Source organism: Anser anser (assembly GCF_964211835.1).
Source record: "Anser anser genome assembly, chromosome: 7".
In the NCBI taxonomy this organism is placed as follows: domain Eukaryota; kingdom Metazoa; phylum Chordata; class Aves; order Anseriformes; family Anatidae; genus Anser; species Anser anser.
The window spans coordinates 3,816,345-3,841,074 of NC_139727.1; the positions used below are offsets into that span (position 1 = coordinate 3,816,345).

Sequence of the window (24,730 nt, forward strand, 5' to 3'; positions counted from 1 at the left end):
TTGAGAAATACTTAATTTCAAAATGAAGCATTTGTTTCAAAATGCTTCCCCCCTTTGGCTACCACAACAGTGATGTTAGCACAGTAAAGCACATCCCTACTGAGATAACCAGACGGTTATAGCAAAATAGCACAGTATTCAATTGATTTCACTGTCCAATTTAAAAGAAAGTTAAGTACATAAAAAGACTAACAGTTATAGGACGTTAAAACTTAACATAGTTTAAGATGTAGATAAACATAGCATTTTTTCTTGGTATTTTTAAAATAACATCCAACTCAAGAGTTATTGAGATTTTTATTTATATATATATATATATATATAAAAAACACTGAATAACATTTACATCATTATTTTCATGCAATTCTAATAAATAATATTCTAATACACAGTCTCTGCCTGTAACTTAAAGAACCACAGCACGGTGGAATAGCCAGTAGCAGCCACAAGGGAGAATGAAACCTAGCTTTACATTACTCCTAATACACTGCTAGCAGTAGCCTTTAACAGAGATCTGAATGAGAAGAGCAACTAGCAGTTTAAGACAAGCTTTTCAGGCTCACTACTCTCTCAAGGTGGCCAACAAACACAGTTTTTCATCCCAATCAAAATTTAGAGATGGAAACGAACAACAGAATCCTGCCTCTATCAGGTTTAGGCAGATTTTAACTGAAGAGCAGCTTACTAAAGGAAGAGAAAAATCAACTTATCTCCTCTAGCATTCATTCAACAGAACTCTAACAGAGCTAGAGCAGAAGCTCCTTTAATGAAAGGTCACGAGGTCCAACAACTAGTAAAAAGCAAGTGTTATATCCATCTTCAACATTCATTAGAAAGAGGAGTCGAGAAACTAAATAAGGCTGGTCAATCTTGCTCTACTACCTGGGGAAAAGATGGACCAAATGCCCTCGGAAATCATCTCCAGGCATAAGACAAACAAGGTGAGTCAAACCAGTCAGCATGAATTTACCAATGGCAACCACGCATGATCAACTTGATTATCTCCTATCATAAAAAGACTGTCTCTGTTGATAAGGGAAAAGTAGTGAAAAAGTTTCACAGAATGGTTAAATTCTGGAACAGGTAGTCTGGAGAGACCACGGAATTTGTCCTTGAACATTTCCAAAACTCAGTTGCACAAAACCCTGAACAGCCTGATTTGGCTTTGAGATTATCCCTGTTTTGAATGGGAAGATAGACTAAGCATCTGAAGGTCCTCTCCAGTTTTTTTCCCCCACTTATCGTAACTCACCTGTTCGCATACTTAGGTCTTTTAAAACATACATGAGTCCTTGGCACTAGAGTTGTCAGATTCAGAATCATAAACAAGAAGACACACTGATCCATGCCTAAGTTGATATCTTCTGCTCCACTAAGCCCTCATGCTCTTTATCATGGTTATAAAATATCCCCCAACTTCGAACAAACCACATTCCTGACATTTAGTGTTGAAGGTAAAGATCAAATCACAATGCCAGTATAAATAAGAAGCTCTTTTCCATGTAAAAAAATCTCAACTCACCAAAGTGAGGTTGTGGAGATATAATGTACCATCTGGATGAAAGGTAATGGGTCGGAGGTGGCACCACAGCTGGTACAAACACACTAAAGAGAATGAAAATGTAGTATATTGACAAGATTAAACATGCATTTTCTCAGAAATGCTCCCACTTGTATTTATTTTTTTTTAAACCATGGCAATGCATATCTTTGGATTGAAAAATGTGAAACTGAGAATTTATGATTTGTATACAACATGCATCATCACCTCACCTGTTCAAACAAGGTCATTGCAAACTTCTGATGGGAAACACAATGCGGTGCAGTGCAAATATCTTCCTTTGTCTCATCCGCAATGTGGAAGTGAATTCGCATTAGCAGGTTTTCCTAGTCCAAGAGAGAAGTAAAAAAGCATTAAATCATTTCAAATGTAGACAAAAGTAGAATATAAATCACAAAGGACATTATTCATTGCATCTGACATGCTTAAGTACCATTTACAGAGACAGAAGACTACTGCAAATTTTTGAAACCTGCTTAGAAAACAGGAAGTTGGCATTTCTTTGCTATAAGAGAAAACAGCTACCACATCTGATTTTGAATGCTCTATCAGTTAACCATTTATTTTATTTACAGTTACCTCTGAGGATTCTGTCATTGATTATTCTGTCCAAGTCTCAAAATCAATTGATTTGACCAAATATAACAGGTACAGCAGCTCTGCAGTTTTAATATCAGTTGGTTACGACTAACTTCCCATCAACACCAAATAACTCTAGCCCATTTCCATATTCCACAAGGGGTTTGAAATACGGTAAATCCACATTCTGTAAAAGTGGAGGGCAACTAATAAATGAAGAGGCAGACTAAGTTCTACACGAAACAAAAGCTTTGAATGTTTTCTAGATAACTCCATCTGTTTTAAAGCTCCCAGGAGTTCTTGTCTTAAGACCTCCGCTCCTCCTGTTGTTGCCAACATTTATCTGCTGGTGACAGCAGGCTGCTGCCACCTCCTCCAGCAGCAGTTTCCACCACCAGCATAAGTTGCCTGGATGGTTGATCGGCCTTCAATAACCAGGTCAAAATTAATTGGTAGGCAATATAGCTCTGACCCAGTACTGTTTCCTTTGAACTTCAATACATAGCTCTTCCTCTGCCATTTAAATTAAATCTCTGCCTTTAGGGCTGAAAACATTAACTAAGTGAAAAACTATGGAATTCTCTGTCTTGAAGTTTAACCTCAAAATGGAACTCTTACCACTCTTAAGTGTCTTTGTACCAGTATGGTTAACCTAACATGCTTGTGGGGACTCTTCCTATAGAAATAGATGGGCTATTTAGATTTCTCAAGAAAGGAACTGAATCTGAAGTTCCCATGTTCTACTACGTACAGACCTCTGTTAATGTGCTGGGCTACACACAAAGATTTGACATCGCTGTGTTGACAGGGGCTCCTGTATAGGCTCACCTCCCTTATTTCACTTCGAGGCTTCATTGGTATGATCTATTTCCATTTTAAATAGGCCTATTAAACTATACTGTTTTTCTAAATAAACATTCTCTGTCATAGTATTCTACAAACACAGGATAGCTTGGGTTATCATAAGCCCATTTAGAGGGCGAGGAGAAGACCTACAACAGCTATATGAATTTATCATTTCTATAATTCCCTCCAGTGCTACTGTCAAGTTGGGTAGGTACAGGAAGTGAAAGATGTAACATATAGAAAGGACTCCACTCTGAATGGTGCTTTGCCTGAGAGGAGTTAAATGTTGCAGTAGTAAATCTAGCATGCTTGTACATGGATTAAGAATTGATTTGGTTAATAATCAATATGATTAAGAATCTTTGTTAACAACTGGGAGGATACAAACACACTTGGGGCACCCCACAAGCACCATTTCAGAGAAGGAGGGCAGTCAATAGGTCAGCATGACAAAAATACCTCCTACTTAAGTTACAGAAATTTAGGAGACTAAAGGAAGAAAGAGGAAGTGTGGGTAAGAATAAAATCTGAACACAAGAGTTGAGAAGAAAGTTTCAGTATTAAAAAAATGCAGGTGGGTAAACTGAAAGACATAAGATTGGCATAAAAGTCCTAAGTACAACAGTGAGATAACCAGCTTAAAAAATATTGTCAGAAGGTTTACAAACCGGGCAACAGACAAGCAATTGTGTTATATTGCCTGTTTTTTTGTTGTTGTTTGTTTTTTTGTTTTGTTTTGTTTTTTGTTTTTAACACTTTCCATTAGTTAGAGTTTGTGAAAACATGATTTCAGGATAACCAGTAAACAAAATATCCTTTCATCCTTTTGAGGTGATCCTTAAAACTAACATCCTGGATCACTCCCTTAAGTGTTTATACATGAGAAAACTGAATAGTTTTCTTTGAGCAAGAACACTATTTGTGAGGTTTTCACATCATTCCCCATATGAGAGTTTTGCAAAGCACTGGAGAGACTGAAAACAACAACAAAAAACCACACACACCATTCTTATCAAAAATATATACTTGAGACAGCAAGCAGTACATACACAAAAGTTTAAATGTAAAGACTGTAACACTCATATTTCTATTACAAAATCATTAGCGATAATTCTTAAAACATCGTTTGTTTCCCCACTGAAACACTTCAAGCTTGGTGATCTCTGTCTTTTCCACGCCGCATACACTAGGTTTGTTGGAATTCGGATGGGGAGTGGACTGACTGTGTAGTGCAGGTTAGCATCAATGCCTTCAGACCATCTTTCAACTGTACTCACAAAACATTCAGCAGCATCATCCATGATGCCCAGCTGGAATCGTTGCTCATCCTGAAATGTCTTCGCGAGAGCAGTGCGCAGGGCATCAGAAGGCAGTACCTTCTCACTGCTACATTGAAACTGGTTGAAGATACCCTAATAAGAAAACCAAAAAATAGTTGTGTCACTGTATTTTTCAAACACATGACCAATAAGTTATTTGAAAAGAAACAAGAAATCTTTAGCTCACTTTCATCAAGCAACACATGTTTGTATTGTACAGGGACTACAAGAGACAATACTAGGAGTTTCTCCTTGGAAAACATATCTATCTTTGTGGTGTTTCCCTTCCTTTCATTTCGAAGGGCACATATGCAAAGAACTATGGGTTGGGAGCCTAGGGGCAAATTTTCCTCTATGTTCATCACCCTTGAACATTCTCCCAAAGCAAATACAACAGACATCAAAACATCCACATTTTTTATTCCTATTTCTTCCTCTTGATTCTTTCATTCCACACCAATGGCTTTCTTATACATGACTTCTTTTTTCTTCTCAGTCAACTTTTTCCAAACTTCTCAGCCCACCCAAAATATGTTGCTTGCAATCCTGCAGGAATTTACTTTCCAGTAAATTCTTACCCAAGTGAGTAAGAATCAGATGATGCCTGGGTCAGCACAGAGGAGGAGAAAAGGCACGACCTGAATAGCAGCTCCAGCGTGTGGCCAGCTGTTCTCTTGCTGCCATACAACTGCATTTTCATACCTGTAACTCACAGCTCATCTGGGTAATCACTTGCAAGGACAAGTAGTTTAACAGAGATGCATTAGCAGCCGAAATGCAGGTCATACACAAGAAAGTTCAGCACATATTCCCAACTGACTAAAATCCCACTTTTATTGTGTGCATGTGTAATCTCCAAGAGATCTTCTGAACAATTACTTCATTTTTGTTTCACCCTCCTAAAAGGACAGAAAGATTCTGTACGCAAGATCCTCAGTTTAAGTAAAAAAAAAATTCTAGCCCTTGTTTTCAGACAATTCTTACTCTTACAACACACTATTCCTTCTACCTCATTTCATATGACAAGCAAATATTTTCAGCCAGTATCAAAATTCTGCATCTATTTCCCTATAAAATTTCCCTCACAACTTCCCTAAAGAGTGCAGAAAAAGACTGCTCCTACTCCAGTAAAAAGAAAAATAATCTTCAATTATACACTACTTGGCTTTTCTGCCTTCTAAACAAATCAAACAAAAATGAGAAAGTTAGCCTCAAACCAGTTTGAGGATTTATTTTTCTCTCAAATCGATCACAAGAATCTGTAGTGATGTTCATTCCTGTGGGATTTCCCTAAATTACTGAAAGCTTCTCCCCAACATACTGACAATTAACATTCATTGGAAATAAATAACCTCAACCTTTTTCTCCTTTAACTAACTATTTGTATTTGTTTCTTATCAGAAAGTGAATAGTAAACTGCGAGAAGGTTTGCCAAGCTCTGCCACCTCATCTGCTTTGAAGAAGCTGAAAAAGTGCAGAACACGTCAGTCACTGCACAGCCCAAACAAACCAACCTCGGTGTCTGCTCCATCTCTGGCTGTAGAAATCACAGAATTTATAGCACTGACACAAAGATAAAACCCACATCTCTCTTTACTGCTTCTTATTTTTTTAATTTTATTTTGGCAGTGCTTATGGTGCTTATTCATAGGTGAGGGACCATTGTGCTGAAGACTGTTGCTCTTCTAATACTGCATTTATTAGTGGAAAATGAAATGGAAAATGGTAATGAAAAGAAGGCTGTGAGGCAATGAAGTCTCACACTTCATCAGTTACAGACAATTCCTTTCCTCAGCTACCTTGCATATATACATACTTATACAAAAATGGAAAGAATGACAAAGTCTCTGTCCATAACAATCCTGACTCCAATTTCTGTCACACTGATAAGAGCAAGTTTCATCTTTCCTTAAGAAATTTTCTCATTTCAGTGGACCTCAAAAACAGTGAAAAATAGTTCCATCCTACTGGAACACTTTTCATTAAGCAATTTAAAAGCACTTGAAAATATTCATGACTGTGCTTTAGAAACACATTCATTCTGGTTATCACTTCATAGAACCGGTCTCACTTCATAGAACCGGAAACTGATGCACTTGTCTAGCAGCTGGCATGCAACCTAACTGCGGGGAGCTGATGGACAGGACCCGTTTGCTCCAACGAGAGCTCTGAAATAGCTCTGAACACTTGGCAGGGGGAGAATCAGCCCAGGCTTCTAACAAGGGAAAAGGAGAAACCATCAAGCAAGCAGACTAAAATCATCTTTGAGAAAATAATGTATACTCTACTTTTACCTGCAACGTACCCTGTAGTTAACACAGAGATTCAGTAAGGAGAACGTGATCCTGATGCTTATAAGCAACTGTTTTAGAGTTATTCCACAAGATCCTGCAGTTTTAATTTTTGTAGTTTTTTTTTCACTGCAAAATTGCAGCCTTCACAATTAAAAATAAAGATTATAAAAACAAACAGAAAGACTTTCATTAAATACAATAGCAGAAAATTGTGAAACCTGTTACCACCACCACAGAACAGAAATAATTCAGTAACAAAGAATGCTGTAATGAATTTTAATATGTAAAACCAAGCAGCAGAAGTTCACAATACTATATAGAAGAATGTATTTCATGATTTTTAATGACATAGAAAACAATGGTATAGTCTTTAAATTTTGAGGACTAAAATATTTTTTTTAAAACAGTGAGTAATTGGGCATTTTAATCTAATAAAGATCAAATCTTACTTTATCATTGCACAGCACAGTTTAAAACACTTTGAAACACAGCACAGCAGCTTGTAGGAAGCCCTAAATGCACCTGCAATGGAGTCAAACTCACTTTGAGCACAAGGTTTGGTGTTCTCTTTTTTTTCTTGTTTGTTTTCTGCTTGGGGAGGTGCAGAGGGAGACAGGGGAGTTGTTTCCCTTTCTTTTCATTTCTCAAGATAGGCTCTTCGCTCCCCTTTTCTTCAGAACAGGTCAGTCTTGTCTCAGCCTTAGTGGACAGGTGTGGCATTTCCTGATGTTTCATCATTTTAAGTTAACTAACTTGGATCTCTCTCCTTAACTTCAGATCTTGCCCTTGAGTTACACTGTTAACCACTTATATTTGCTCCATATACAGTCTGGGTGCAGACCAGGAAAGTACTGCTGGTCCTCCTACAGGAGTTTGGATGACACCTCTTCTCCAAGTGCTTCTGGAACTTAATGATAGCTTCATATATAAAACATTCAAACTTAATTCTCCTTCAAAAACTTCTTTCCCTGATAGCAAAAACCCCACTAGCATATTCACTGCACTGAAGTTCTCTTGCAATGGCTACATTCCGATACAGCTGAGAGTATCCTTTACAGCCACAATATGAAGAGACATCACTAAAAGCCTTATGAATAAGCTAAATTTTTCCTATTTTTACTAGTTTTCATTAAAACAAATGAAGGCATCAGAACTGAAAGAGAAAAATATACTGGCTTAAATAGAACATGAACAATTCGTAATATTGAATTAACAGCAGTTCGTTGATTTTTATACTGATGATCTGTTCTTGGCATGAGACAAGCCAATACAGAAGAGCATGAGAAAGGGATTTGTCAGCCAGGAAGTTTGCATTCTAGTAACATTGTGTTCCTGACATCTCTATAAAGAAAAAAAAAAGAAGCCTGTGTCTCTCCATATTTCCTTCCCTACAGATCTGCAAAGGTCTGGAAAGGACAGCGCAGACAGCAGAATTGGGAAGCACAACTGTTCCTTACAGAAATAAATTGCTGAAGCCCATCTAGTTGCATCTGGTCCATGCCCAAGTACTAAGTCAAGATCAACTATATTCTTCACATAGCTGATCTTAGGCCAGCTTGCTGTCAGATGCATCCAAATCTGGAAATTCCTTAACCATTCCAGGCAATCTATTCTAGGTCCTCACTTGATTTATTGCCATTCAAAAGGCTTTTTTTCTGGTTTCTAACTGGAAGCTTCTTGTCCTTTTTACCACAGCTTTGGGCTGCTGGAACCTGTCTGAACAAGGGCTTGCAAAGTCAGTGTTCTCCCAGAATCACCTTCTCCACTTTGGGAAGTATGGGGATCAATACCAACTTTCTAAAGCTTCAAAGGAGAACAACTTATGGCTTGAGATAATGAACACAATATTATGGAAAGGCTGAAATTAAAACTTGCCTTTCTGTTTATGACTGCTTGAAATTCACATGCAAGATCATAAAACGAGTTGTGCTTCATTTGGTTAGAAAACAAGACAGTAATTAGTCTTCAAGATAATCCATGGGATTGAAGTTTCAGACTTATTTTTAAAGTTGTGAAGCTGAAATACCTGTGAATCCTGCCACCTCCCCCCAGTCTAAGAGATCTGCACCAAATCATCTCTAACAGTGCTTGCAATCCACTGTATCCCTATGAAAAAAAAAGTATTCAATTTGGGGGTACACTGACATCTGCACTATGTATCTGACCAGACTGATGGAACAAAACCTCCACTTGATGCACGTGTACAAGTGACTTCTTAATCCAGCACTCAGGAGCCTGGTGTAAAAATAAATTGATGACTGAAGACAAGAGGCAACAGCTACTGAATCAGATCAGCGTCCATGCACTGTAAATTTGAGTCCTGTCCTTGGCAGCCTTCTGAGAATCAATTATTCTCTTCCAGCATTGAGCAGAAGTTACTTCTGGATGCGGATAGCATTCCAGATCTAGCAGCATGCATTTGTTTCAAAGAAAAAAACACATTCTCTCCAAATGCTTTAGCATTGCCTATGTTAAGTTTCTGCCTTTTAGCAAAAGTTACAAATATTAACATGGCCAATCGTTATCCCATTGCTCAACACATCAATATTATTCTTGCTCTAACTCAATTGAAAGTTCTTTGTTTTAAATTTGTTTTGTCTACAATACCTAACCTCACATGTAGAGCATCACTCTCCTCCTGCTCAGTACAGCAACCTGTTTCATTAGAAATTCTGGCTGCTAAACTCACTTTTCTCCCATCCAACCACATCAACTTCCACCTACCTTATTCTCACTAGCTCAGACTTCTTCCTCATTGTTTCCTTATATTTGCCTTCAAGAGCGCAAATAATTCTAACCCTATTTGTCTCTGGATCACTTTCTAAACCTCCAAATCTATCAACCTAGACCTCCTTTTATTCCTTTCTTTTACAGTTTATTCTACATTTTTACTCACACCATGTCTATTCTATGTTTTTACTCACACCATGCCCTAAATATTAACATACCACCCCCCAGTATGGACTGCAAAGTCATGCATCCCCTGGCTACTAATAAGATCAAATAAAAAATATACTTTCATCAAGTTTTGTTTAAGAAGATGCCAGGAAAAGCCACCCAAGTCACAGAGTATTCACAATAACTAGGTGACAATTGATGAAGATTTATAAAAACTGCTTAAGATAAAAATAAGCAATCATTACTGGAAGTATTTCCTATATTTCTGATAGTGTTGTAGCCCAAGATATACTAAAAAAGCACAAAAGAAGAGAACAAGATTTTTTCAGCCAACTTATTACTGTCTCAACCATGTCATGAACTTTTCAAAACAAATCCTTCAAATAGGTGACTAATCAGACCTATGAATTACTGCAATTCCAATTCTTTAAGCATTCTAATATCCTATTGTTGTCAGTTTTCACCTCTGAAAACAATCGTTTCTAAGCAGAAAATTCATATTCTTCCTGTTTTTGCTGCATGACAGAATTACAAAAAGAACAGCTCTGTTGGAATTTATCAATCAATAGAGCATTCTTTCTTGCAAACTACAAAAAACACTCTGTCCTATATCCTGGCACCATAGAGCTCCCAGCACAATCCCTGGAAGGAGAACAAACTCTGTAGCATGCCCAGCACAGTGGACGGATTTCCCCCTTCCTGCCCCCTTCCAGCTGTAATAAACAAACACCACAGCAAAGTAATGCTCTAGAAAAAGGAAAACAAAACAGAACACAGTAGATTTCAACATTAATAATAAATTAAAAAGCTGTTCCAGTGTTACAGCAGGCAAACCACACAGCGGTAAGGACAGCTAGTGTACTAAACAAATAACCTTGAATAATGCCACAACATCTCAAGGAACAGTGTGTGGGATTCCAGTACAGTCTCTGCAGCTCTTCCTTGTATTTTACAGCTGTAGATGCAATGTTCGTTCAAAATGGCCAACAAATGAATGTCTGGAATGATTTCAAGGCTCACTTTGTAGCCACAAACAAGCCAGGTAGCTTAGCAAGTTTTAAAATTACTTCAAGAATTTATGTAGTAGATGTCTTCAATGTGGCACAAAACTAAAATGTGGTTTGATATCCAATAACAAACATCACTGTCCTGTGATCCCTCATTTTATAAAGTAAAATCACAAATAATATTTATGGGGCTAGCTGAGCATTTACAGTAAATACTGTGCATGACATCAGAATCCCTAGAAAGAGCTGCAGCAAGCCAAGCAAGCACAAAAAAAATAACTTCTTTAGTGTTATTCAAAGGCTAAATTTAGCCTGGTGAAGACTGTCTTCCTCTGAAGTCAACGGGAAGAGTGTCTCCTTTAGAGCAACCATTCCAATCAGGGAAGGAGCACAAACCCTCTCTGACCAACACAGAAGGTATCCTGCGAAGGCAAACGGAGAGGAGGAGTGGCAAGTAGACTATTTTCCCCAGGTCCTGACCCCTTCACAAGCTAGGCTGGAATCAGAACATGCCAGCATGCTTTGGAGAAAAGCAAACGCATCCTACTCCATCCTTGCTCGCTCTGGCCAGCATCTCGGGCAGTTCCACCTGACAGCATGCAAGGCTAGTTACCTCTCCCCAGACCCTAATGGGACATTCTCGCATGGTATAGAGATCCAAATTCTTGGCTTCCCACTGGATCCAGCCATATCTTCTCCCTCATCTTAGCAAAGCCTAAGGCAAGATTCAAGAGAAACAGGATGTCAAAGAGCTGGAGGCTAAGCTGACATTACCCTGGCAGGACAACAGTTAGAGGGTTCCAAAGCAGACAAGAACAGTGGGGCAGGGGAAGAGATGAGCAAGGACGGGAAGGGCTGATCCTGCTGCAGCAGGACAAAACACTCCTGGTGATGCCTGCAGTAATAGGTGCGTATTACACACATTATCCCATTTGTCACATATAAGTTTACACATACTGTGTGTGCCAGGCAGCGTTAACATTTTCAGGAGAAAAACAGAACAGTGAGAACCACTTATCCAGAGGGCAGCAGAGGACAAGTAAGTACTTTTCAACAGCCTTTTGGGATTTTTGGTTTTTCATGTACTGCTTTGCTTAAGCAGTTTATGAAGATGAATGCAATCATCTCCACAGTCTGGGGCTATCCCTGGCACATTCCTTTATTACTTACTATCCCCACGTTTTCAGTTGCATGCTCGTGAGACAAGCAACATTTCTGGTATTAGTGGAGGTTTCATTGTTCTGTAGTTTTCTTTGCTTGTTGGGGGGAGGGCTACATCCCCAATTTCAAATCGAGTTAAGTGACACTCTTTATTACACATCTTTATAATATTTGAATTGGTAACACTGATTATTGGGGAAAATTATCGAATACTTATGTACAAATATCAACATTTTACACAATTTAATTACAGTGGAAACTTGACATCACTCAGAGAAAAACAGAACTGTGAGATGCTAAGAAACATACAGGAACCAGGAGTAAGACAGTTCTGTGACTTCTTACAAGCAGATTTCTGCACATTTTTTCCCTTGTATAGTTTTACAATAAGTATCTGTAAACATTCTGAGGGTTATAGAATAGACTCAGGTAGAACACTGGTATTTACCATAAAGAACAGAATGCAGATAGAAAACATTATAATTTTGGTTTGGATTAAAGCCTGTTGGAATTCATTTTTTTCTTTGTCAAGTACTCATTACTGCCCACATTCAGAAGTACTTGTCCAGATGATTGTTGATGCATTTCTTCAAAATTTTTCATTGTACACTGAGTTTTGTGAGCTATTATAATTCCACACGCAGCCAGATTTAAGTTGTCTAAAATGTGCAAAACACCTTCAGGATTTAGCACAATGCAAGGGCTTTGCTGAAAACGGCGTTGTAACACCTTGTGGCTGAAGATGGCATTGGTAGGAACTTCAGAGAGGAAACAAACCAAAGTCCTCAAAGATGCTTGTGAGCAAGAAGAGAGCAACATTTTTTTCAAAGGCTGCATAATTTAAAAGTAGGCATATGGCTGCTGGCATGCGATTTGTGAATTCTATCACTCTACCTGTCACTTAGAAGTTTATAATGACATACTTTTGCTGTCTTGCTGAAGTGTGCAGTAAGAATTTTATCAACAAAACTAAACACACTCTGACCCAATGCATGCTTTTAATACATATTCCAGAGATTCTGCCACCTTCCAGTCTTACAGAAGCGCTTTGCCCTTTTGTACTGGTACTGCTAATCCAGAAGCATCTTGTTTCACAGTTCACCTTTCTGTACCAGCTAGATAAATAAATGTTCATTCTCTCCTCTTTCACATGGCTTTTTTTCCCCTCCTTTTTCAGTGCTCTCATGTCAATTAAGACTTCAGCTACTATCTCTATTAGCCCAAGCAACTCCAGCTCAGAGTTCACTTGACTTTCAGTCAAATGGCAGAACCTGTCAGACTTTTGGTATCTCCTTGCCATATCCTGCTGTTAGGTTACACACCAGAATAGCAAAAACTTACATAGATGATCATTTCCCAAATCCTCTTCTTTCTGCCCTCAGCTACCAAAGAATGCCAGCAATCACCTGGCAATACTTGAAGAAATGATCCAAAAATGAGCTTCAAATCATTTATCCCACTGCACTTCATGAACTCAAACCAGATCATGTCTGTCTTGGCCATTTCACTACAAGGAAGAGGATATACTCAATATCTATCTTTTGTCTGCGTAGCTGTATTTCTCACTTTGGATGTTCTATCCTGCTCCTTACTTACCATAACATCCTCTTCTGAAGATACCACTGTAAATATCACCCTGTCTCTTCATTTCAACAGATGCGTTGATATAGATTCCCCTCCAAAAGGAAATTACTTTTTCATGCCTTAAGAGTCTCCTCTTTGCTATTCTTTTGCAATGGAAAATCCCTTCAAAACAATCAAAAACCTTCCTGGCTAACTCATTTCAAGTCTGTCTCTCACCTTCACAGTCACTTATAAGGAACAAGACAGCTGTTATAGTACATCACCTGTGAACTTCAAATGATCTTAATTTAAACCTTGCACTCTCTATTTTGACATATGGTAAGACATGCTGTCTCTCTTTTTCATTTCTGCACACAGAATTCATGGCACAATAAATTCTCCCACAATGAATTTAAATATTTACTTAAATTTTACCATCCGTTTGTGATCAAAGAAAATGTCTCAGTACCAGTTTCAGAGAGAGAAATCACTGCTCAGGAACATCAAAGGTAGTTTTTCCCATCCTGTTCTGATTATGTCTGTTTCTCTCACCAGGTAAGAGGCAGCACTGGGTTTACAGAATTTAAGAAAGAGAACACAAACCAAAACAAAACAACAGAAGCACTAAAAATTAATGGGTAGAAACAAAGGGAGATGTAGGAAGTACACAACAGTACTTTGAATCAGAACTAGTATCTATATTTGACTGTCCAGGCAGCATCTGTGACAGTTACTGTATCAGCATCTAAAACCAGAATTGATGTTTTCTAAAAAAGAGACCACAAAGAGTTGCACCTTTTGATGCAGACATCAATATTTACAGTAGAAAATACCTTTTAGTCTTACTTAACCAGAGCTTTGAACAGAAAGGCCTTCCACGCTGACATTTAAAGCAGGTCTAAAGGAAAGGTAAATTCTGAAGAGCATGTTAACCATACACAATAAAATATATATAAACCAAATGACAAATTAGAAAAAAGCACAGAGAAAATAGACGTTTTACTGCCTGAAGTGATAATTTCAAACAGAGGCTCATGATGATCCACACTTCACTGATGAGAGCCCTTTTTATCTGTAACTTCACCTACAGTATTTTCACAATGTAGTGGAACATATTTTAAAAACAGTACTATGAGTATCAGCACCCAGCCACTAATCAGATTTACCTTCGCTCTCACCGATTTCCAGATGCATGTTAATTAAATATTGGTGATATGTTACACTTTTTTTTTTTTAATAAATGAAATTTATTTCCAACCTTTACCTTGAGAGCACAGAAGATGCAAGAATCACCCATACACTTGTGCGTCGTGATTTGTCGGAAACTGCGGCGAAAAATGTCCAGGTGCCAGAGAACCTGAAACACAAAGAGGAACACAAATAATTTTATGAATATGCTGCATAAAGCTTTAACTAAAAATGCACGTTAAATAATTCTGAAGCACATTAGTGTTAATGAATGTCACTTTTAACACAGTGTGCCTCTTAACTATCTGCAAGCTGGTATTTTCACCTTTCTTTCTCAAGAACTGTAGCACTCGGGAATTAATTTAGAGCAGGACATACTTCTCAATTTCTTTTCACATGCTTTTAGACTAAAGACACGCTGCTTTGCCTGTGTGGCATTGCCAGCTCCAACTGCAGGTGCCCTGACTGCTCCCTGGTGCTTGGGCCACACTGAGCAGTTGCATGACCACACTGCGAACCTCAGCAGAGGTGTCAGAAGCCCCAGCAGCCATGCAGGTAAGCTCCTTGCACTTCACTCCTCCTCCCCATCAGCCTCAATGTTCTGAGCAGAAAGGCCACGTGTCAGAAGGAGCACACCAGCAGTGCATATCTGCACAAGATCTTGAAAGTCAAAACAATAAATTACTAAAATCCTCTGTGCCCACTATTATCGTTACTAAGTGCATTTACATCCTGTGATGACTGGTGGATTTCTAACCCTAAGTAGTGTGGGTAGTTACTGTGGTAATGATCACAGCACATAAAAACAAGCAGGCTTCGTACACCCTTCTAGCACCAGCGCAAGGCAAAGTTTGCTGTGATAGCACCAAGCTTTATCGCTGTTTTACCGCCAAACCTGTGCAACCATCTAAATTTCCACATGTACAGTAGCGACATTACTGATCTGAGGTGCTTCATAGTCAGCTCTTCGTGACTGCTGCTAGCTCTTTCAACTTCAGCTAACAGCAACTGGGCTCTCCTGCAAGCCCTGCCCTCAGTACCACCAGCCTGGCAGGGACAGAGGCTTGTGTTGAAAGAAGCCCTGACCATCTGTGCCAGGCTCCAGACGGAATGGGAAGGTTGAGGCTGGCATGTGACTGACTAAACACTTCGTTAGCATGAGCAGAGGGATCATACAGCTAATTCTGATTAATTGGTCCAGTACAATGCACTAAAAAAAATGTACTGTGCTAAAAAAAATTGTACTGCTTTCGAGAAGTGTTGCTAGCTTTAACAATTTCTTAACTAAACCGTAGCACCCAAATGTTACCTTCAACTGTATTATGAAATCAATCCATCTAGTGAATATTTAATCTGTCAACTCTCCCAAACCTTCTGAGTTGTGAGGGGTATGTTTGTACTCAAACTCTCCCAATACTTAAGGGCCTGGGAGGCAATGTAAACCTTTGAAGCATCTGATCACATACAACATTCCTGAAGAGCTACTACAGACTCCACAAAAAAAAGAAATAATACATTTAGGAACAAGCCCAATTTTTCAATGTAATTGCCTCTGGAGTTTATCTTGAATGTTCATAGAAATACTTAATAGTAAGGAGCAACAACATTCAAGAGTCTCTCAGACTCGCACAGCATTAAAAAAATAAGATGAAGAATAGAAGTAAATATTACTACAAAATGATAATCATCTTGTTTTCTGTTTTATTTGTATTCAGCTTTAACTATAAATATTTCTGGTGTACTATCTCTCTTGAGCTTCAGAAGGAAACGGCTTCTGCAGCACACTGCAGGCCAGGTCACACACTTCGCTATTTTATGTATGCTGTGTGGCTGTCATTAGGCTCCACTTAGTTCTGACATAGGCTTAATAACTCAATGTTAGGAGGCAGCCAGTGATTACACCTTACAGCTTCACAGAACAATACAGCACATCACTGGAAACTCCACTTGTGAGCACTTTCCTTTGTACCCAGTCCTGTATTTCCTGGCACGTTAAGCTGTTTGAGGGTCACGAGAGTTTTCATTTGTATTATTTGTATCACCAGGGTATCTTGAAGCCTGAAGCTAGCTAAGAAGCTAATTTTTCCCATGGAAAAAGACAGTGACACAGTCTGTACTACACAAACAAGTCATAGGAAGGGAAGGAGCCTGAAGTGGAGAAAGGGTTTGAAACCCTTCAACTAGAAGGGCCGAAACTCAAACATTCCAAATATGCAAACAGTAACAATGCAAGCAGAGCAGCCACTCCACCACATTTTGACAAAGGAAAATTATTTTTTTCTAAATCAAAAGTACTCAAACATCTAAACTAAACTACAAATTAGCAATTAAAAAGAAAACTGGACTGCGTAAAAGTATCCTGTACAGATACCATCAACCCTTGAACTTGTTTGGATCATCAAAAATTACTTTAAGGAGTAGACATACTGAAACCTATGCAATATTCTCCTATTTTAAAATAAATTTTCTATGCATTCTCACCTTTGGTTGAAAAGTTTGTTACAAGTTTGCACAGAAATGACTCGGTGTACTAAGTGATTGTGCAAACGCTGTTAATTTCACCAAGAAAAACTGAAAATTAACAGAGCTGTTCTGTAACACAACTAATCTGCATTTCCCAAGTTAGCTTTCTTCTACCTAGACTCACAAACAATTACGTAGTCAAGCCTGGCTGTACACATTGCACAGCACAGAAAATATTGCAATAGACAGAAAGAGATGACAAAACCAGTTTGCATTCTGTGATCTTACCTGTAGCGCGCTATTCAGGAAGCAACTGTTCTGTCCCGGTTCATTGCTCAGACCTTTACTGGGTGCTATTGAGGTTGTATTTCGTGGAGTGAACATCCCCTGGACATTCCCCTGACCCACAGAAAAGTAACTTCTTTTCCAAGACATCTTCCAGTTTTAGCTGTAGAACATGTAGGTTTTGGCTGGTACAGTGTTTTACTAGATAAGATCTTCCCTTTCATTCACCAAAATTCAGAACTGGAACAACATCCAATATTCCGTAATTTATTGTTTAAATGGAATTTATCTTTTCTTCAGGACAGAAGCAGTTTGTTTCTTTTAAATCCAGCCCAGGATGCTATTCTTCATTTGATGCTTATGTATACAAAACCCTCTTTTACAAGAAGCCATGTACAAAGTTTGCAGAGGGAAGGATTCCATCGTCATTCAAGTTCATCTGTTATGCTGTTTCTCTCTTTTCCAAGTGGGTAGTGACTTCAGGGAACAAATGGCAGATTAAGGAGGTCCCTGAATCAAGAGGAGAAAAACAACAGCTACCTCCCACCCCCCTCCACCCTCCCCCCAAAAAGCACTTTTTCTAATTCTTTTATAATCCTCCCACAGAAGATGGGAAAAATCCAATTAGTAAGAGAGCACTGAAACCAAAACTATAACAAAGTCTTTGCAGCTCCCTTTCAGTTATTTCTGTCTTGGGTGATGAAAGAGACATTATCCTCACAGCAACTCCAGAACTTGAGAGCGACGAGCTTTAGAGTAGCAAGGAGCCTGATACAGTTCTCTAATTCTGAGTGCGATCTTCAGAAGTTCCTCCTCCTGATCCTCCTTTTGCAATCGGAATGCCCAGCCGTGCCAGAAAGCTTGAGAGAGAAAAATAATCGAAGGCTTGCGTCATTTAATTACTCTCTTGGTTTTGTGGTGTTCTGCCAAGACCAGTGTTGCCTCACCTCCCACAACACACTGAATCTTCTGAGACAAAGCAAAAAATACAAGCCTTCCTCCACCCAAAAAAATAAAATAACAAGGAAAAGAACGCAGAATTATGAGAAAAGTATGTTAGAGCAAGAGGGCTGACTATGTCAGTAGAGTTAAGAAGGAAGTTAGATTTAAGAAGAGAAAAAACATTCACACAAACATCATGCTAGTGTTCATACATATCCTTTGCAATCCTTAAATATTACATATCTTTAAGATCTTAGTATTTCAAATAGTAGTGGGAGGATTTTGTGAATAGATGTTAATATACTGTCCGTGCTAGAATTGGGATTTTCCACCAATATTAGAACACTGAGATGAAGACAAGTCTCCGCACTGACTCAGAAGACCAGAGCTGTGTTCAGAACAAAATACTCTCCATGATTTATTAACCATAGACAGTGATTTCATATATATATATATATATATATGCACACACACACATAGATATAAGTTGCTTAACCGAGGTACACTGAATACACAATGTCTTCCAAGAGACACTGATGCTTATGAAGAAATAAGCATCGTTCAATAAAAATTGTTCTTCCTACCCTAAGCTCACTTTTGCCCTTGTCTTGCAGGGAATATAAAAAAAAAAGAATTTGTTCTAAAAAAATCCTATAAACGAACTGCAAGAATTTATGGTCATTTTAAAAAAAAAACTTCCTGCAAGAGTATCCCACCTCTTTCCCACCTCTATTTACTTTACAGCCAATAGTGTAGCATTTTTGTGGGACACTGCCAATGAGGTTTAGGATTACCCCATTATTGATAACAGAACAACAACTGAATATACCTAGCATGAACAAGACAGCTCTATTCCACATGTTCTGAAGTAATCGCACCACAAAATAAGTACATGCAAAATTTGTGCATCCGCAAAAATTAACTAAGAGTGTAACTCCTTACAGAGATATCCTGGGTATCTGTGAAGGCACATTTTTCACCTTCAACACAATAATAAGTCATCCACCTTCTGTCAAAACACAGAATTTCCTTAACATCCACGGATGTCTTACAGTAGCCTAACCCACTCCCTTCTAGTAATATTTTGTTTGTACTTCTATTAAGCAAATTCTACAAATATTAATGAAGTCCCAGTGTTGCTGTAAGGCAGGCAAACATCTACATACAGATGAATATTCTTCCTGGTTGCCAATATGCCATGCAAAATTTTCAGATGTGCTTGCAAGCCTGCAGACATAGTCCATTATCATGCCAGTCGTGCAACATTCCTGAGCACTGAACATATACAGGTTTCATTTCAAAGCAATTTCAGCCTCAACCCCCCTTCTCTTTGCTCAATCCCTTAATGAATCACGAGCCAAACACACTGTGTGAGGTAATTGACTTTCAAGCAACCATTTAAGAACCTCTGTAAACCAATGCTACTTGCAATAGGTGCAGCACTAAGCTTGAGCTGCAAGAGCCAGGAGCAGGATGCCACGGGAATGGGCTGAGGTAGGCAGACTCTGTGCTAACTCACAGAAATTCCCCGAGCCAAGCACTCTTCCATCCCCTTTCCACAACACCTACAGGAAGATGGAAAATACAATCCACAACACGCCCCAGAAGCACAGGAGTGAGCAGCAGTGAGTAAATACTCATGAACTTCAAATCAAGATTCTGCTCTCAAGCTGGGCTATAAATCTTCAAGCCAAAATGTCCCAGCTATTACAAAATGAATATATCTTTCTATTGATTTTTATTGTCTTGGGACCAGAAACAAATTAGAAGCTTTTTATTTTGCCTGTAATCACAAGGGGAGTTGCAAGCTGGCAGGACTCTCGTAGTAATCACGCAAGCTTCTTGCATTTGTACAGGCTTAGCAGAACTGACTTCTTAGCCTACATTCTCCATGGTCTTTCATAGGGAGAAGTTCAGTCTGCTCATTTAGCTAGATGGCTGTTGCAGAGCTAAGAGAATATGCAGAAAACATTCAATCCAGTAACCACCCAGTTAGGGCAGAACCACATCTCTGGAGATTAATGGCAGCTTCACACTTGACCAAACACTGTAAACTTACCAATATTATACAAGAGCTACAAAATGGAAGCCTAATTAGTCTGAAATATATGTATGACAATATTCATATGGATTTACAGATCCACTTAGCCTCTGTTCTATCATGGAAATCACAAGAAGGATAACAAAAAAAGCAGGAAAAAAGAACTTAAGGAAAAGAGCAATCATCACTATTAAAATATTCTGCTCTGCTTTCACCAATGACACAGCCACCACCAGAAAAAAAGCTAAGCCTCTTGTATTTTCACCTCACAATAGACAATTCCAAGAAAAAAAGAAAAACAAACCACCAGTGGTTTGTAAGGAAATGGAAGGGCACTGCCACACAAGCTTGTCCGCAGGCGAAGGTGCTCTCTAAACATGGTACTTCTCCCTGATATTGTGTGAACTTGAAAACGATCCCAACCACAAAACTAAAGAAAAACAAATTTACTCTCTGAAATGAGATAACAATAACACGATGATATACATGACATGTTTCAGAGAACTGAATAGTTGAGTAGAAAATACTTTCACATATTATTTCTGATTAATGAAGTTTTTGAGCAAGACTGTTCTCCTACTAAGGACACAAAAAAAGAAAAGTTTTTTTTTAATAGGACAAGGAAAATCCCTATAATTCAATTGCTAATGAGGTTTCCCAGCTTTCTCTAGCATTTTAACATTAGGGCACAACAAGTGCAGCTCCATATAGCTCTTACATTACAAATGAAAGTTACTCAAAACCTGTAGCTCCTGTACTATAGCTCCATGTGGCATATTGGCATAACCCCAAGCAAGTGAGTTTGAAGTAAAGGAGAACAGCAATATCAGATCTGAGAAAACTGTTCCTATAGAAGACAGATGATTCTCAGAGATGATTCTCATTGCTGGAAATTTTACTAGTACAGAAGTATGACCAAAACAGGAGTGCCAGATGCAAAAACATAAACGATGCTCTTGGTTCATTACTCAAAATGTTATCTTAGAGACACAATGAATGGAGGCAGACAGCCTAAAAAGCTTCTAATGCACTTGAGTTTTGTTTATCATATGAAGAACACTATTCACTGGAATAAAGCACAAAAGTAATCCAGCCAGCATGATTAAGTAAATCTAACTAGATCCCTGAAAAGTTGCACAGACATAATAAAATTGTTATAATAAAGAGTAAATCATTTATAAAGATTATATATCATTTATAAAGATTATATAGATCCCTCGAATCTCCATCTCCCAGACAGCAGCAGGCTCAACAGACAAGAGGAGCGCATGGGAGCAGCACTCGCGTCGCCTCTCCAGCAGTCCATCCCTGGAGCAGTGCTGGCCACAGCTCAGCACATACCCCTGGCCTGAAGAAACCTGACAGTCTGTCCTTGGGACAACAGGGCACAGAGCTCTCACAGATGTGCCAAAGAAGAGTTCAGGTCCCGATTCGTTCTTATATTTATTTGCACATCACACAAATGTAGCATCTCAAGTTGTATCCTTCCTTCTCTGGTGAGGTCCCACTATTCTACTTTGTATTAAGGCAAAAAAATTGCCACGTTCCTCTTATTTCAGCTTCATATCTCTCCATACGTTTTAGGCTACTGCTCGATGAATCATTCCAGGCACAAGGCAGAATTAAAACAGCCAAATTAGGAAAGGAGACGCTTCCATTTAGTTCTAGGTATGGCTGAAGCCACCAATCAAGTATTTATCACACTTAGATAAGATCAGAGGTCCAGAATTTATTTTCAGTGACTTATGTTTCTACATTGGTGTTTTCAGAAAAGAACGTGCTCCTACCAACTTTTCAGGCAGTAGAGACCGGATTACTGGTGTTGAGAGTAAATTGTCCTTCCACACACTAAAAACAACAATGAAAGCATAAACAGATGAGAAATGGCACGGAAATCCCCTATTTTAATAGTTTTCGTAACAAAAAAGAGAATTGTCCAAGATAATGCATTTTGGTGGAAGCTCTCACCCAGCTGGCTCCCAGCAGGGTCCCCTTTCAGCATGGATGCAGGGGAACAGCCTCCTGTCCCCAGCCCCATCCCAAGGCATGAGGAAGAGCGCTCTCACAACCAGAGGCTTGGCAACTTTATGTTTAACTGAAATGATGAAAGCATTTGCTAATTTCTGCATGAATTAAATTATATTTAATCGCTCATCAACGTTAAGACCTTCATTTACAGTTCAGACCTCCCAAAATATCCAGCTAGGTATCTCAGTATGTGCTCAGTCTTGAAGGTGATGAGATAAAAGAGGGATAGAATAAGTACTCATTAGCTAATAGCCATAAGGCTGGATGAAGTAAAGAGTGAGCAGTGCAGAGATCTTATAGTAAATATCCTTGACAGAAGCCAGCTGCCTCAGTACCAAGAGGAGATCACGTCCTCTGGAGAACCTCTTGTCTTTTTGAGTTCTGCAGCTAGTTGGAAATACTGGGCAGATCTCTCTGTGCACCTAGAAGACATACTGTAACTACTGAGAAGTGCAATCATTTCCATTCATCTCCATCCCCAAGAACTTTCTGATAGCACAAATGGGACAGAGAAAAACCTTTCTGCTTTATGTATGCTTTTCCTCAGTCTTGATTGCTGTGCCAGGAGAAAGAGGAAAAAAGCCTGCAAATTCCTTCTATCTTAAACGGATAACTTAATTACAAGGCTTTACCTTTACTTCTGCCTACAGGGTTGAACTGGGAACTGACAGCACAGCTGATGCCCAGGACATAATCATACTGCTCTTTATTATCCTTCATTCTGCTGTTGCACAATTCCTTATCTGCAAAGCGTTGTCATACCTTTACAAAGCTCTGAGTATCAGCTGGCTCCCAGGAATGACATGAGAAAACACATTGGGAGTTTCTGTGAAGTTCAGATGAATGCTCTTCCAGACACCAGGGAAGCGGTTCACTTACCAGATACACGGCAATTATCCAAATGCTAGGCTACAATTTGCTAGTAAATGGTATCAAAATGATCTCCAAGTAAAGATTAAAACAAAAAAACAAAACTACCCCAGATCCAAAGCTGGATCCGTTACAGCATGAGGGCATGACGAGCCATGACAAACACTGCAGACACAGCGAAAGACATTTCTCTGAGAGCCTGTCTCAAGATAATGGAAGCCAATTGGGAAGGGTCTCAACAGAACAGCGAGCAAACCAGGCTGGCACGTGTCCTTGATGAAAACTGCAGTAATTTCAAGCACTACCACTTGTATTTGTACAGCCTACGAACCGCTAGAAGAAACTGTAGGCAGGACACTGAAAGGGCCCAAGCTTCTTGGGATTACCACTCCCTGAAGCAGAACCGTTGGCATTTCTGCACTGCAATACAGCTTAATATTTCTACAGAGAGAGAAAACTGAGCGCTCTTTTTAAATGAAGAATATTCTTGTACTGACTTTCCAAACCAGCAAATAACAGGAAAAAACAAACCCACTCCATGTTCCTGTTAACAGCTGACACCAACAAGGGGTGTGGAGAGACCATGTGCTGCAGAAACACCCAAAAGTGAGACTCTGCAAGCCGCTGAGGTCAAGCACAGCTTTACACTGCATGAAGGTGGTTTATTCTTTGCAGCAAGCAGCGCTGCTTGCCAGCATTTTAGAAAATTATAGTGAACTGTGTCTTAATACAGTCTAACGAAATACTGTGAACACTCATCTAATCCGAACCATTTGATTTAATCCCAATAGTCAGCCAAATCTTTTTAAGAGCATCTCTCTCTCCGTTTAAAAAAAAAAAAAAGTGGCAGAATGCCATGGGCTTTGAACTGCAGATGGCTCAGTGACGGTGGATGACTAGAAACCTCCCCCTGCTGTAGCTCAACAGGAGCCATCCTCTGCTTGTCCCCAGCTGTCTGGGGATGCTTCTGCGGGGTTATAGAGGCTCGGTGGTCATTTCTGCAGTCCTTCCTGGAAGCAGTACATCAGCTGAGAAACACCTGTCTTCTGTTCCAACCTGGGAACATGCAGACTTCTGTTCAAAATAGAGAAAAAGTATGTATCTATCCCATATAGCTACAGAGAGAGAAAAATAGGGTAGCCAGGTCCAGACTTTCATAAAGCAGTTAACTGGACCCAAAGTATCAGTGGCTCTCAAACAACTGGACAAGCTATTAAAAACCTTCCAGCAAAGACAATGACAACCATTAAAAGGCATATTGTAATAGAAAAGGTATTCAGAGCTGTGTTTATTTATAAAGATAAGCATTACAGCCTTTTCTGATCAAATATAACTTCACCTGCAAGATGATCTAGAAGTTTCAGGACTACCTCACATTAGAGACTGCAGTTTTTAAAAACACAGTGTGGGATAACTGAACAATAAAGGGCTTCTGCTGGAAGACAAACAACAAGAGATGAGAGGTCATAACCAGAGACGCAAAGGCCATGTTATTTACTTTGTGTGGGCTTATTGCCAAAACACACTTCGCTCCCTAGATAAAACCTTTACTCATATCAAAAACACTATATTAATAACCAGTGATCTCATGCATCACAGGACTTCCAGCACATGCGTTTGCTGCAGAGTCAATGAGAATGGAGGCAGGCGGATCCCAGCTTGGTATCCTCCTCCCCAGCCCCTTT

At 39.1% G+C, this 24,730-nt stretch overlaps 1 protein-coding gene across 8 annotated transcripts in view; it reads right to left on the reverse strand.

The window, feature by feature from the left end:
• Positions 1 to 24,730, reverse strand: part of USP54 (ubiquitin specific peptidase 54) — a 101,120-nt gene that overhangs the window by 33,974 nt on the left and 42,416 nt on the right. For 7 of the 8 annotated variants that reach the window (XR_014587111.1, XM_083845129.1, XM_083845134.1 and 4 more), the window contains 5 exons: positions 17,168 to 18,024; positions 14,493 to 14,585; positions 4,264 to 4,398; positions 1,774 to 1,887; positions 1,523 to 1,605 (listed from right to left, as the gene is read on the reverse strand). Coding sequence is in view for 7 of the 8 variants with exons in the window: in XM_083845129.1 (XP_083701255.1) it covers positions 1,523 to 1,605; positions 1,774 to 1,887; positions 4,264 to 4,398; positions 14,493 to 14,585; positions 17,168 to 17,314 (572 nt within the window). In the remaining variant the exon portion in view is untranslated. The remainder of the gene's footprint in view (positions 1 to 1,522; positions 1,606 to 1,773; positions 1,888 to 4,263; positions 4,399 to 14,492; positions 14,586 to 17,167; positions 18,025 to 24,730) is intronic. The other variant, XM_083845133.1, reaches the window with a different exon arrangement.